At 39.6% G+C, this 14,760-nt stretch overlaps 1 protein-coding gene across 3 annotated transcripts in view; it reads left to right on the forward strand.

Annotated features, from left to right (window-relative positions):
- Rprd2 (regulation of nuclear pre-mRNA domain containing 2) overlaps positions 1-14,760 on the forward strand; it is a 48,201-nt gene that overhangs the window by 16,250 nt on the left and 17,191 nt on the right. For 2 of the 3 annotated variants that reach the window (XM_032897722.1, XM_032897723.1), the window contains exons 2-5: positions 5,669-5,798; positions 8,820-8,920; positions 11,077-11,129; positions 11,964-12,090. In XM_032897722.1, the coding sequence (XP_032753613.1) occupies positions 5,669-5,798; positions 8,820-8,920; positions 11,077-11,129; positions 11,964-12,090 (411 nt within the window). Of the gene's footprint in view, positions 1-5,668; positions 5,799-8,819; positions 8,921-9,779; positions 9,858-11,076; positions 11,130-11,963; positions 12,091-14,760 lie in introns of all 3 variants that reach the window. The other variant, XM_032897721.1, reaches the window with a different exon arrangement.

A 14,760-nucleotide genomic window follows, 5' to 3' on the forward strand; every position in this document is an offset into this window, starting at 1 on the left:
CAGAGGTCAGAACGGGGCATCAGGTCCCCTAGAACTGGAGTTACAATTCTGAGCTGCCAGACAGTGCTGAGGATTGAACTCCAGTCCTCTGCAAGAGTAAGTGCTCCTAATCTTTTCAGCCCTGATCCATTCTTTTTCTTAGGCGTGTACATGCTTGGCCATGTGTTCATACCCAGGAGCCCCGGAAATGGTGTCAGAACCTCTGCATCTGAAGTTAACAGTCAGTGGGGGCCGGGCACCAAGCTTGAGTCTTCTGCAAGAGCTGCGAGTGCGCTTAACATCCTGAGCCATTTCTCGAGCCCCAGTTAATGAATTTTAAAGAATATAGCTTTGAAAAAGGAAAATAAATAATCTTACATGAAAGCATAAACAAATATAGTGCTGAGCACAGTCAAGATTATATTTTGAATTAAACATTTTGAGAGGCTTTTGATTCCAGCACTCTGAAGTCAGAGGCAGGAGGAGCTCTGTGAGTTCCAGGGCAGCTAGGGCTACATAGGGAGACTCTGTCTGTCTCAAAAGACAAAGAAAAAGAAAGTCTCTAAAACATAGTGAGATTCTTAGATTCTTGTGCTATGCATAAGCTTTAAGAGCGCAGATACCAAGTTAAAAGAGGTGGCTCTGGTTAAAAGCACTGGCTACTCTTCCAGAGGACCTGGGTTCAGTTTCTGTACCCATGTAGGGTTCACAGCTGTCCAACTCCAGTTCCATCACTCTCTTGGCCTCAGAGGACACAGGCACACATATGCATACAGACATACATGCAGGCAAAACACCTGTACACACAAAATAAGCAAATCTTTAAAAAAAAAAAGTACTGTTACCAGTGTGTGTGTGTGTGTGTGTGTGTGTGTGTGTGTGTGTGTGTGTGTGTGTGTGTGTGTGTGTGTGTGTGTGTGTGTTTTCACCATGCGGTCATAACTGCAGACCTTGCTGTGTAGATCAGGCTGGCCTTAGACTTACTGAGATCTGCCTGCCTCTGCCTCCTGAATGCCGGAATTCAAAGCATGTAGGATGACACCCAGCTAGAAGTAAATACATTTAGGAAAGGGTGTTGAGGAATAGGGAGGAGGGGGAGAGGGAAGTTTTAAGCCCCCCCCCCAAAAAAAGGAAGTATATAAATGATTTTTAATTCAGAGCTTTTGAGGTGTAGAAAATAAAGATACAATTCAAGGCTGTCATACTTTTTTAGGTTTTGGTTTGTTTATAGTTAGCATTTTTTTTTTTTTTTTTTTTTTTTGGTTCTTTTTTTCGGAGCTGGGGACCGAACCCAGGGCCTTGCGCTTCCTAGGTAAGCGCTCTACCACTGAGCTAAATCCCCAGCCCCTATAGTTAGCATTTAAACCATTTAAAAAAATCGTTGAAGGTTTTCCCATTGGATAGTGGTTCCGTTCATGCTTTGGATTTAGTAAGTCAACTCTGTGAGCAGATGTTTAGAGTCTACTTTTCTTTTGGCTGTTAGAGCTACTTTATGAGCTACAGTTCTGCTACACGGCCAGTGTTCTCGAGTGGATCTCGGTGGACTGGTGTCTGTTTTTCTTTTCATATGTGTAGTTTACATGTATGTATGTCTTTACATGTGCAGGGAACACATCTGGTGTTTTACTCATTACTCTCACTCTTCCCTTGAGAAATTCTCACTGAAACTGGGGCTTGTCTTTCCCGTAAGCCATTTTTCCTGTCTGTACCCTGTAGCACTGGGATGGGTTACAGGTGTGCCTAACCATCCCCGGCTTTATGTGGGTGCTGTGAGCTCAAACTCAGGTCCTTATGCGTGTCAGCAAGCACATCACCCACTAGCGTTCCTGCGTGATGGTGGGGGGAGGTCAGAATGATTTGGTGTCTTTTCCTTTCCACCATGTGAGTCTCAGCAAGTGAACTCAGGTGCTCAGGCTTGGCAGTGAGAGCCTTTACCTAGTGAGCCATCTTGATGGCCCCTGGTAGTACTTTACTTTGAATTTTAGGTTGGATATGGCTCCCCTTTTCAATGTACATCAAAATAAACTTACTAAGCACTTAGTTTCTATAATCATTACATTAAGTGACACTAGACTTGAAAGTATCTGAAATTGTTAATTACAACATCCATGATATTTGTTTACTTATTTATTCATTCACTTACTTATTTTTGAGATAGGGTCGCTTTGTATTTCTTTCTGTCCTGGAACTCACGCTATAGACCATGCTGGCCTTAAACTCACAGGTTCACCTGAGTCTCTGTCTCCTTAGTGCTAGAATTAAAGGCAAATGCCAACACACCCAGCTGATTTTTTTTTTTGTAAAAAGTCTTGTTAAAATATGAGAATATATAACATAATTTATAATATTTCATTCATCAGTAAACAGTTAAATATTTTGATTCTTGGAACACCAACAACTTAGGAAGAATTGTACTTTCTAATTGTTCTGTCTCTTTGTCTTTGTAAAGACAATACTTGCTTTCCATTTCTTTATTAGTATTCCTGTATGGCCCCAGATTTCTTTCTGTTTAATTGCCTTTGTCCTTGGCCACTTAAAATATTCATTCATTCATTTGATTTTTCTGTGACAGGGTTTTTCTGTGTAGCCCTGATTCTGGAACTCACTCTGTAGAACAGGGTTTCTTTGCACTCAGAGATTCCCCACAAGTGGCAGGATTAAAGGCGTGCGCCACCACTGCCAGGCCAACATCATGTTGTTGTTGTTGTTGTTTTTAATGTACATGGGTATTTTGTCTGTCTCTGTGCCCTGTTTGTGTTCTCAAAAGCCAGAAGAGACCATTGGATCCTCTGGGACTGTTGTGAGCTTTTACATGGGTGCTGGGAATCTAATTTGGGTTCTCTAAAAGAGCAACCCAGGCTTTTAACCAAGGAACCATCTTTCCAACCTCCACTTAGTTTTTTAAGATTTGTCTATCTACTGTGTGTGAGTGCCTAAATATGTGTGTGCCGCGTGCCCACAGTGTTCAGAGAGGCAGTAATTTGGGGGCTTTCATGTTGGTTTCTGAGCACGTCCAGAAAGTTTTTGATGGGGTAAGACAGGGTGATAACCAAATCAAATGTAGCACATTGGGAAGTTGTTCTCGAAGTTTGAATTTAAACTCATGCTTGTAATACAAGCACTTAAAGTTCAAACTTCAAAAATACTTTAAGACTATTACAAAGAACTTCTGTATACTTTTACTCATGTGCTCCATGATAACCTCAAACTTGGTGTGTATTATTAGAATAACCCTCAGGTCCTAATCTTCCTGCCTTGTTCACTCCCCAGGCTGGGAATGCAGGCACTGGCACCCACGTGGGCCTAGCAAGGTGTTTTGTTTTTTTATTTGATGGTTGGAGTTGGTGCTGGTGCTGGTGCTGGTCTGTCTTTGATTTGTTTTAAACTGTTGAGTTGTTCACTCTTTTGGGCTTCCACTGAGGGTGTCAGAATTCCTCTAGTTAATGGGCTGGGGATGCCGCATATGTTCTGAGAGAAGATAATTTTCATTCAATGGTTTCTACTTTGACTACTTTGTCAGTAAAATAGCATGCATGCTTATGTCCCAAGGGTGAGAGAGCTATGTGTCGTAGAGAGCATTATCGGTGGTATATTGTGAAATACTTCTTGGAGGAGTTGTTAACAGAAAGGGCTCATTTGAAGGAAACTGAGTTCATAGGACTTTTAGTCCCCTTCTTGTTATATACTTTTTCTTTAATAGAATCTAACAGCAGAATTAGAGGCACAGCAAAATATGGTAGCTCATACCTGTAACGTCAGTGCCTAGAAGGTGGAGTCCGGAGGATCAGGAATCAAAGCCACCTTGGGCTTCTCAAGACCCTGCCTCAGAAACAGGAAGAAAAAAAAAACTCCAAAAAACTACACCTTTGGAGTAGGCAGACAGATCCCCAGAGATTGAAGGCAGCCTGGTCTACATAGTGTGAGACCTTGTGTTCAAGACACTGTGATCAAAGAAATTCTTATAAAAGAAAACATTTAATTGAGCGCTTGCTCACACAGTGTCAGAGGCTTGGTCCATTATTGTCATGGCAGGGAGTATGGCAGGGTGGTGGTGAGATAGCCAAGAGTTACATCCTGATGTGTGTGTGTGTGGGGGGGGGTATGCACACAGAGAAACAGAGAAACTGGGTCTAGTATGGGCTTCTGAAGAACTTTTTGAGACTTCAAAGCCCACCTACAGTAACACTTTCTCCAACAGGGCCCCACCTTCTAATCCTTCCAATCCTATCAAAGAGTTCCACTCTCTGGTGACTGATTGTTCAAGTATAAGAGCCTATGAGGGCCATTCTTTTTTTTTTTTTTTTTTTTTTAAGATTTTATTTATTTACTTTATGTATGTGAGTACACTGTAGCTGTCTTCAGACACACCAGAAGAGGGCATCGGATCCCATTACAGATGGTTGTAAGCCACCATGAGGGTGCTGGGAATTGAACTCAGGACCTCTGGGAGAGCAGTCAGTGCTCTTAACCAGTGAGCCATCTCTCCAGCCCCCATGAGGGCCATTTTTTTTTCAGAGCTGGGGACCGAACCCAGGACCTTGCGCTTGCTAGGCAAGCGCTCTACCACTGAGCTAAATCCCCAACCCCTAGATATAATTTTAAAAACATGTACATTATAAATTAATTTTAAAATGATTATAAAAATGTAAATTATAAAAGAAAGGTCCAGGAAAAGCATTCATTTAGACTAATCCAAACTTAGGATTTTGTACTAGAAAGCTAAATTAGGTAGAGAAGGAAAAGAAACTGAGGGTTTTAGTAAACAATGTATCAGATACTGTGGAATTAATAGAAATAAGAAATTCTAAAGAGACTGAGGAGTTAGAGGAAGTGGACTGTATCTGATGACGGTGCAGAATGGTATAATGGGAGTGGGCAAGTGTGTCAGAGAAGGAATATATGAGCAGATACCACAAGTTACCGAGTAACTACAGCGCTGGATCATCCATGTGAATATTAGAATTGCCCAGCATTTTAACAGTAAACCTTCGTGTAACTTAACATGGAGTTAGAGTATCCCTAGGACATTAAACATTCAAATAGCGTCAGCCAGTAAATGGGGGCACTTAGATGTTTTGTGAGTAGTGTTTGGATTGGTTGATCTAAGGATCTGTGTATGGAATGCTATTAAACATTATTTGCAGTTATTTTCTGATTTTTCTGATTAGAGATCAATGTTGTGCTTTTTCTCCTAACCTTGGTATTATTTTTGGAATAAGTTGAGTTCATTCAACTATTTATTCACTTACTTACTTATTGGTGTTTACAAATATTTGGGGGAAAGATTTTGTTTTCATTTCTTTAACGAATTTTTTTCTTTAGTGCTAAGTATCTACAGAAAGAGGTGGTCTACTTGAAGAGTACCTTTGACAGAAATTTAACCTCAAATAGTTACAGGTTTTTTAGTACATTTAATAAATTAATCCTTTATTTTATTTATTTATTTATTTATTTATTTATTTATTTATTTATTTATTTATTATTCCCTCCATATAATTAGTCATGAGGCTGGAGAGATGCTCAGGTTGGAAGCACTGGTCCCTCTTAAGTCCTTTTCTGGCCTCTGTGGGCACTACATGTATGTGATGTATATACAAGCAGCCAAAACAAAATAATAACATGTGATTTTTAAGCTATTTGAAAACAATGTATTTGGGAAAAGTTAATGACATTTGTTTCTTCTCTCCAGCTACATATCCCCACCGTTTGAATCTCTTTTATCTTGCCAATGATGTCATACAGAATTGTAAAAGGAAAAATGCAATCATATTTCGAGAATCATTTGCTGATGTGCTTCCTGAAGCCGCTGCTCTAGTGAAGTGAGTAAATTCTTACCATACTTTGGAATTTAATTCTTTTTTAGTTTCTATTTTCTTGTTTTTGCACTTATTAGCAAAAACATGAAAAATGTGCATATTTCAAGACCAAGTAAAATGCTGTGCTAACAGCCAAGTGTAATGGGGAGCGGGAGGCACAGCTCTTGACTCTGGGGGCCAGCTAGAGCTATACAATGAGACCTTGTGTCCAAAAAAGCAAAAACGGGTGGGGGGGAGGTGGTAGCTCATTCTTACCTCTTTCTAGATTAATTCATAGTTTAATTAATTTTAGTGTTCTTCAACTTACAGGGTTTTTTTTTTTTAATAATGGAGTCAGCATGAGAAGTGTAAGAACTGGAAGTATAATCTGTTCCAGTTAATAAGCCGTTAGAAACACAGGGTTAACATTCTACAGACATTCAGGATAGCTCTGTTTTCTGTGCATGTCACTAAGTAGCAGAAGAAGGCATCTGTGTGCCAGCGTCACAGCCTGTAGAGTGAGGCAGGAAGTGCGCCGTGCTAGTTTGTTGTTTGCCTGGCTTGGGGCTGGTAGGGTGTTTGTTGTTTTGTTTTATTTATTTTAGTTTTTAACTTAGTTTTTATGTGCATGGATGTTTTGTCTGTGCACCATATGCAGGGCCTACAGAAGCCAGAGAGGGTATCAGATCCCCTGCACTGGAATTATAGATGGTTGAAAGCCACAATATGGATACAGGAAAGTGAGTCTGGGTCCTTTAGAGGAAAGGCTACTCTTAACTGCTGAGTCATCTTGCCAGTTCCCCTTTTTAAATTTCTTTTAAGGCAAGATCTTGCTACAGAGCCCAACCTCGCCTTGAAGCCAGGCCATTCTTCTTTCTCTGCCTCCCAAATGCTGGAGTCACATGCCCAGTTAGGTTAGTTTTTTAATCTTATACTGTAGTGTCCATATAGTTTGATGGATTTGCTTTAAAAGTTAGGGTTCTGTTTGCCGTTGATGGGTATATTAGGCTGTTGGATGCTCTCCTGTTCTTCTGTCCTTATTTTGCATTTTGAGGTCATATCAGTTCCATCCCTCATTTTCTTTTCTTACCGCCATGCTCAGCTCATGACTCTTCTTTTTTCTGTTTTTTTTGTGTTTGGGGGTGTTATCCTTTAGATTTATTTACCTTTCTTTTGTGTGTGTGACAGGTTCCCGTCCATTTCTCAGAATACGTGTTGTAGGGTGGAGTTCATTTGTGATTAGTGTTCAGTAAACCTTAAAGGAAGAAAATTCCAGTGTTTCTATCCTAGTGCAATTATTTTGGTTTTGGTATTCATGTTTTGGTGCTGAAGATATAAAACAGGACCGTGTGTATGGATACTTGGTAGTCCAGTGCTGGGACAGTACAATACATCCCAGCTCTTTGTTCTGATTTGTTAAATTTTTATTTTTATGTATACGATTGTTTTGCTTATACACATACATATCTGTATACACACACACACACACATACAAACACACACACACACACACACACACACACACACACACACACACACACACACACACCCCACATGCATGACTTCGGTCCATGGAGACTAGGACTGGAATTACAGACAGTTGTAAGCCCCATGAACCAAATGTAATGAACCAAACCAGGTCTTCTGCAAGAGCAGTGAGTACTTTTAACTGCTGAACTATCTGCCATTTGTTATGTTTTTGTTTCATTATTACATTTATTTAATATATGTGTACATATACCACAGCATGCATATGGAGGTCAGAGGACAACTTTCAGGAGTTAATTCTCTCATTTTACCATGTGGGTCCCAGGGATAGAATTAAGTTCTCAGTTTTTGATCAAATTCTACCTTAAAAATTTTTTTAAAAATTTTTATTCGTTGATTCATTCACTTACTTATTTATTTTAGGTTTTTGAGGCAGGGTTTCTCTGTATAGCTTTCTTTGCCTGTCCTGGAACTATCTCTCTAGACCAGGATGACCAGGAACTCAGAAATCCACTTCCCTCTGCCTTGGGACTAAAGGTGTGCACTACCACCATCCCACCCCTGACTTAAATTTCCTTTTATGCAAAACATTGTGTACATGCTTTTAATTAAAGCATTTGGGAGGCAGAGGCAAAGTGGCTCTCTGTGAATTCAAGGACAGCCTCATGTACAGAGTGAGTTCCAGAATAGCCAGGAATACAGAGTGAGACCTTGTCTCCAGGGTGGGGGGGGAGCAGAATAAATAAACATTTCTTTTCCTTTTGGGTGGGGGTGGGAGGGTACAGTGTCCATAAATACCAGAAAAGGATGTTAGATCCTAGGAGCTGAAGTTACAGGCAGTTAAAAAGTTGCCCATGATGGGTGCTGGAAACCCAACGGGGTCTTCTGTAAGAGAAGAACTGCTGTGTAGTCTCTCTAGCCCCAAATCTCTGTTTTGTTAGGTTCAGCTTATCCTTTGGAGTGCTAAGTGTTCAGGCATTGACTAGACCTTTGAATTCCACACACATCACAAAGTTTATTATATAGTAACTCTAAAGATACACAATGCTGAAGAGTTGACTCAGCACTTGCTGGTCTTCCAGAGGACCCAGATTTGGTTCCCAGCACCAATAGGATACTCAAACCCTTCCCTAATTCCAGTTCTGGAATATCCAAAATCCTCTTCTGATCTCCTTGGGTACTGGACACAGATGTTGCAAATGTGTATATGTGCAGACAACACATATGAAGTAAAATAAATAAGTAGATCTTTTTTCATAACATACACACACACACACACACACACACACACACATAAAACACAAAAGAAATTTAGGTAATAGTAAGTTGTTGCGTATGTAACAGATTTCTAGTTTGAGGGTGAATCAACCTTTTTGTATTGTGCTGGGTTTGGTTTCTGAGACTAAGTTACTCTTTGTAATAGCCCTGGCTATCCTAGAATTTGCTTCACATAGACCATACTGAATTCACAGAGATCCATCTGCCTCAGCCTCCCATGTGCTTGTGTCAACACATCCAGCCCATAATCAACATTTTTATATTTTACTTTTCTTCCAGGGATCCATCTGTCTCTAAGTCTATAGAACGAATCTTTAAAATCTGGGAAGATAGAAATGTGTACCCAGAAGACATGATTGTGGCATTGAGAGAAGCTTTAAGTAAGTTCCTTTTCTTTACTAAAAGAATTTAAGTCAGTCTTTACAGTTTTGTGTGTACTTACAGATTTTTCTGTTGTATAACTCTGAAGGGGGGGGTGTGGAAGAATCTGGCTTGATTTGTTTAGAATTGAATACATAAATATATGAATGCTTGAACTCAAAATAGAACCGGTTGGCGTAGGGAGTTAGATTTTTGTCTCTGCCAACTAAAAGCAAATATGTTAAGTGAGGATACCCATCAGAGTATTCATTGGTTATGTTTAATCAATACTGCTCTGTCGTCTTACTATCGGAGAAAGTTTGGGCATGGTTTTACAGCTTTTAAGTTGGTGGTGAGGATGCTTGAGTAATCTCCATTTGACATAGATTTGCAGTAAGATATATATGTATATTCTTGTGTTTGTGTGCGTGTGTTTGTATGTGTTTAAGTAAATTAGTTCTTATAAGATTTAAGTAGTTAAATCACTGAATAGAAGTTGCTAATAATTATTACTGTAACCATTATCAGACCATCACTAGGAATTTGGTTTTAAAAGAACACCGTCTTAGAAGCTAAGTCCTTTATATGAGTTTGTGTTCTATTAAAAAGTAACTGTTATTTTTAGTGTCTGCCTTTTTTTTTTTTTTTTTTTGAATTGGAGGTTTCATTAATTATAGAAATAGCATTTATTTAATAGCTTCTTAGATTTGGTGGGTGTTTTCTAGTTTTGTTTTTGTTTTTATAAAAATAAAAGAAAAGAAATGAAAGAAACTGCACAGTCACGGATTGCCTTTTTTCATGCTACAACTTTGGCACTGAAGTGGACAGACAGAGCAGCTTCCCATAATGCCAGACTGCAAAAACTGCAATGTTTTCCAGGTACCACTTTCAAAACTCAGAAGCAGCTGAAAGAAAATCTGAACAAACAACCGAATAAGCAGTGGAAGAAATCACAAAGTAAGGAATAAAATCTCAACTAACGTAAAATTACCTCCTCCTTTTGGAGCAGAAGAAAATGTAGACCGTTTGACATCGTACCTGGGCACGTCTGTGTTTTCCAGGCCTGAGAGGCTCCCAGTGACTTAGGCTAATCAAGCCAGCATGAAGTTACTTCTTTTAAAAAACTACTATTAAAGGAAATACAGAAAAGGGTTTAATTGAGCGAAGATCCAGGAGTAGTAGGGGTATTGAAAGAAGAAAAGAAAGTACTTGCTAGTGCCCAGGGAAATTCCCACATTCAGAGCTTTGTGAAGTTAGAGGCAGCTGGCATGACACCACTGAGCGGAAGAGGAGACTAGGCATTACGAAGTGTTTCTCTGGGAGCCATGAAAGCCTTCAGATTTGGGGATACACTCTACCACATTAGACATGGGCCTCCAATTTTGGCCAGAAACATTCTCTATCTGGAGCTCCTGTTGTGTTTGTCCTGTTTACCCAGCATGATATCAAGGGAGTGGAATGCTGCATGTGATAGACTGTTGTGGGCAAACTGAGGAATACAAGAAACTGGAAGGTTTGGAGGGCTGAAGGTGAAGGACAGTGGAGAATTGGGAGGTGACACAAGAGAGTTGGGATGTTTGCTCCGTCAAGCATGTGATGCTCGCCACGGTTAAGGGAGTCCTCTGGCCTCTTTTTGGTCATACATTGCATGCTTAGGAACCACGGGACCCATCAGTTTGGCCAAAGCTCAATCGCAGCGATAATGTGTTTAGACCTTTGTTGCTATGAACTGAGTCTGCTAATATAATCCAAACTTAACCAGATGGGAGTTGATATTTGTAGAGAATCTTCTCCAGCCAGTGCTCAGGATTAATTGGATGTCTTGTTCCTGGGAAGTCCCTCTTAAACTGGAATACTGAGATTTTATTACACTTGATGAGACTAGGAGAAGGTGCTTCATGTACCTACCTCAGTGTCTCCAAATCATTAATTTGAGGATGTAACAAGTCTGTTGGAGGTAAGTTGGTTAGACTTATCTAAGTAGTTTACTTTTCTATTGGCCATATCTAGGAGTGTTAAGTTTCATAGTTAATTTACTGTAGGATTGTATTATGACTTGAGTGTGCATGGCTGCTGTATGTTTGCAGAGTACACCCTTAACTCTACGTTTCAGTTGTCCTGGATTTGGTTAAGTCTTTGTGCTGTATTCTTAATGAATTTTTATTTCATTCAACAGCATCCACGAATCCAAAAGCTGCTCTCAAATCTAAGATTGTTGCTGAGTTTCGAGTAAGTTACAGAATGCCCTAAGTATACAAAAAATCACTTACTCACCTCTGAAGCCAGAGTTCCTTTCCAGTTACACTTATTTCTGCTCTGTTGTATGTGGGGAATCCAGAGCAGGAATAGATGCCTAGAGTTTGTCTGTTTTCCAAATGGAGAAACAGCCTTTCAGAACATCTGCTGCTAGCTTACTCCCTGCATAGTTTATGATATCTGAAAGCCTCCTTTTTAAATTCAGCACTACTGAATTAAAATTTTCTTAAGGCAGAACAAGAGTATATATCTAATTAAATTTAAGGAGGATATAAGGATTTGTTACAGCTGGCTCCTGCAAAAGCTGTCAGCTGAACTCTACACATGCACTCTGGCACCCATGTGCTGCGCAGATTTTAAAGAGCCATGTAGAATTTTAAGACTTTTAATTTTTAAGAAAGTTTTTAAAAATTTTATATATATATTTATATATAATATAATATATATGTATAATATAAATATTTATATATATAAATATAAATATATATATATATTAAAGTATATAATTTACTGGTTGTGATGGTGAAAGGCTTATCCTGTCACTCAGGAGGCAGGAACGGATTTGAGGCCAGCCTGGTCTATGGAGCAAGTTTCAGGGCTACATAATAAGATCCTGTCTTCCAAAACCTAAAAGTAAGTGTATAGCTAAGAGTATGGTTTTGACATGAGAATTGAACATCAATTTCTGTTGCTCTGAGGAAAAGCAAGTGTTTCCCCCTAAGGGCTTTGCTTGTCGTTAGTCTGATGTATTTTTAGGAGAGAGAATATTTAATCCTATGAATGAAATTGACTGTGGTCTGTGTTCAGTCTCAGGCCCTCATTGAAGAATTGTTGATGTACAAACGCTCAGAAGATCAGATAGAACTGAAGGAGAAACAGTTGTCAACCATGAGAGTGGATGTCTGCAGCACAGAAACTCTCAAGTGTTTAAAAGGTAACAGACATGTCTTTTCTAATAAAATAGCTTAGTGTTTCATTTCTTGATCCTTTGTTTTTATGCAGTCAGACTAGTTTGTCACATAAAAAGAATTTTCAGTGTGGTTCTGGGATGAATCACCCACAAAGTGTTTAAAGTGAGGTAGGGAGGGTTGGTTTTCTTTTTTCCAGGTGAAACAATTTTCAGAACCCTTGTCATTCTACTGGTTTCCCAAACAGCAGTTTGATTTGTGTAAACCTTGTACATAAATAAATTTCCCTGCGGAGGGATAGGAATTTGCTTTTGTTTTTTTGTGGGCTTTTAAAGATTTATTTATTTTATTTGCTATGTATCAGTGTTTTGCTAGAATGTGTATATGTGCATCACATCTGTGCCTGCTACTTATAGAGGTCAGAAGAGGACATTGGACCGATCCCCTGGGGTTAGGGATGGTTGTGAGCCATCATCAGGGTGCTAGGAACAAAACCCAGGTCCTTTGCCCCAGCAGCAAATGCTCTTAACCCCTGAACCATCTCTCCAGCCCCTGGTTTGGGTTTTGGTTTTGTTTTTTTTTCCTGTCATTTGTGGGGTAGGGAGTTGTTTGTTACAGGGTTTCACACGGTAGACAGACTAGTCTTGAACTCACAGATCTACTACCTGCCTCTGCCTCCTGTGCACCACTGTACCTGCTTCAGTTACAGGTTTTTGTTTTTTGTTTTTTTAAAGATTTTAGTTATTTACTTTATGTATATAAGTACACTGTAGCTGTCTTCAGACACACCAGAAGAGAGCATCAGATCCCATTACAGATGGTTGTGAGCCACCATGTGGTTGCTGAGAATTGAACTCAGGACCTCTGGAAGAGCAATCAGTGCTCTTAACCGCTGAGCCATCTCTCCAGCCCCAGTTACAAATTCTTACTCTCACTTTCTTGCTGCACTGAATTATAAACCAGCAGCTGTTTGCCCTTTGTGGTTAATTGGTTTGGGTGTGTTCTTCAGTAAGACCATGCTATTGTCTTGTAGATCTAGTTGACTCCTCTCCTTGTTCACATTAGATAGTACACAATTATACTCATAACTCACTAGAATGTAAGCATCCTGCAATCAGAGATTACTTTTCACTGAATTATTGCTCTCCTCTAATGCTTCAGCAAATGCACAGAATGCATTTGATGCACATCTCTAGAATAACAAGTGAGTGGTGATTAGCTCCTGTGCCATGCTTTATTTTTACTTAGTTGTAGGATAACAGATTTTACTAGAACATAATAAGATTTATAGACATTTCTAGGTAAGTCATACATAATGGTTACAAGCTCTTTTTCTCCAAAGAGCAAAATCTACACTTCATAGCAAGGTCATAATGCTGTTAGTGAGGGTTGTGGTATTTGTTTAATGTTCCCATTTTGCTTCAGACAACATTTACAGTATTTGTATGAAGTTAGACTTAGCTAAGAAAGCATTCTAAACCGGGTAGCTGTGTTTAACAGCCAGTGGGGGATGGGAAGGTGTGTGCTGCCGCCAACACACACACACACACACATACACACACACACACACACACACCTTTTGTAAACAGTTCACATTGACACAAAGGATGCTTCCAGGTCTGCTCATGCTTTACAACAGTGACATAGATCTGCTAATGTGCATTTAGTTACCAAAGATCAAGGTGCCTGGACATTTTTTTGTAATGTTTCTAAGGGTGAGTCCACTGAGTGTACACCAAATATCTTGACAGAACAGAAGTAAGTGATAATACACTGGATGCTCAGAGTGACTTCAGTATTCTCCACTCATCCCTGTCCTCTGCACCACACTTTTAGTTGACTATAAGGCACTAATTTAATCCTTCTCACTATGCGGGAGCATCCTACAGAGTTCTGTGATGCCCATGAGAGAGCTGAGGGCTCATTCAGAGAGCAGGAGCTGCTGACATTGTGTAGCTGATGAAAGGCAAAGACAGAGTTAACGAATGCCCTTATGCAGTGCTGTATTTCAAGGAGCACGGAGAAAGGAGCATTTGATGGATTTTAAGGACACTTTGCAGAGAAGAGTGAACTTTTGTTGATTACCCCAGAGATGACTTAGCTTCTCTTAACCTTAGTTTCTCGAAGAAGAGACATATTTTAGAATATTCTGCACTACAGGAAGTAGAAGTAGATACAGGTAAAAAATAAGTGGAGCTTTATTCTGATATTCCTAAGGCAGAACATGGAGAAAGTTTGTGAAATGAAGGATGTGGTTCAGTGGTCAAAAATATTTGCTGTCTTTTCAGAGGACTTGGGTTTATTTCCCAGCACCCATATTGGGTGACTCACCACCATTGGCTGTAATTCTAGTTTCTCACTTGCTCATATACATAAAATAAAAATAAAGTTAAAAAAAAAGTAACCAGTTCAGCTGGACTTTATCTTAATTACAGACACCTTGGGAGTTACTCTCCCAAGTTCACATGGATCTGTTTTTGTTGATCTGTGCAGAGTGTGTATTGGTGGTAGGGTAGAGATTGGTTTTATAGTCTGGTGGCACAAATCTATATTGGCCACTCAGGAGAAGGTGAAGGACAAAGGACAACCTGAACAACTTCCTGAAACTCTTTCTCCATAAAAGTTTAAACTAGGAATATTACACACTAAAGATAGATGTGGTGGTACATGCTAGCTCTCTCCGCACTCAGGAAGCT

The sequence above is a fragment of the Rattus rattus genome, chromosome 3 (assembly GCF_011064425.1).
Source record: "Rattus rattus isolate New Zealand chromosome 3, Rrattus_CSIRO_v1, whole genome shotgun sequence".
In the NCBI taxonomy this organism is placed as follows: Eukaryota; Metazoa; Chordata; class Mammalia; order Rodentia; family Muridae; genus Rattus; species Rattus rattus.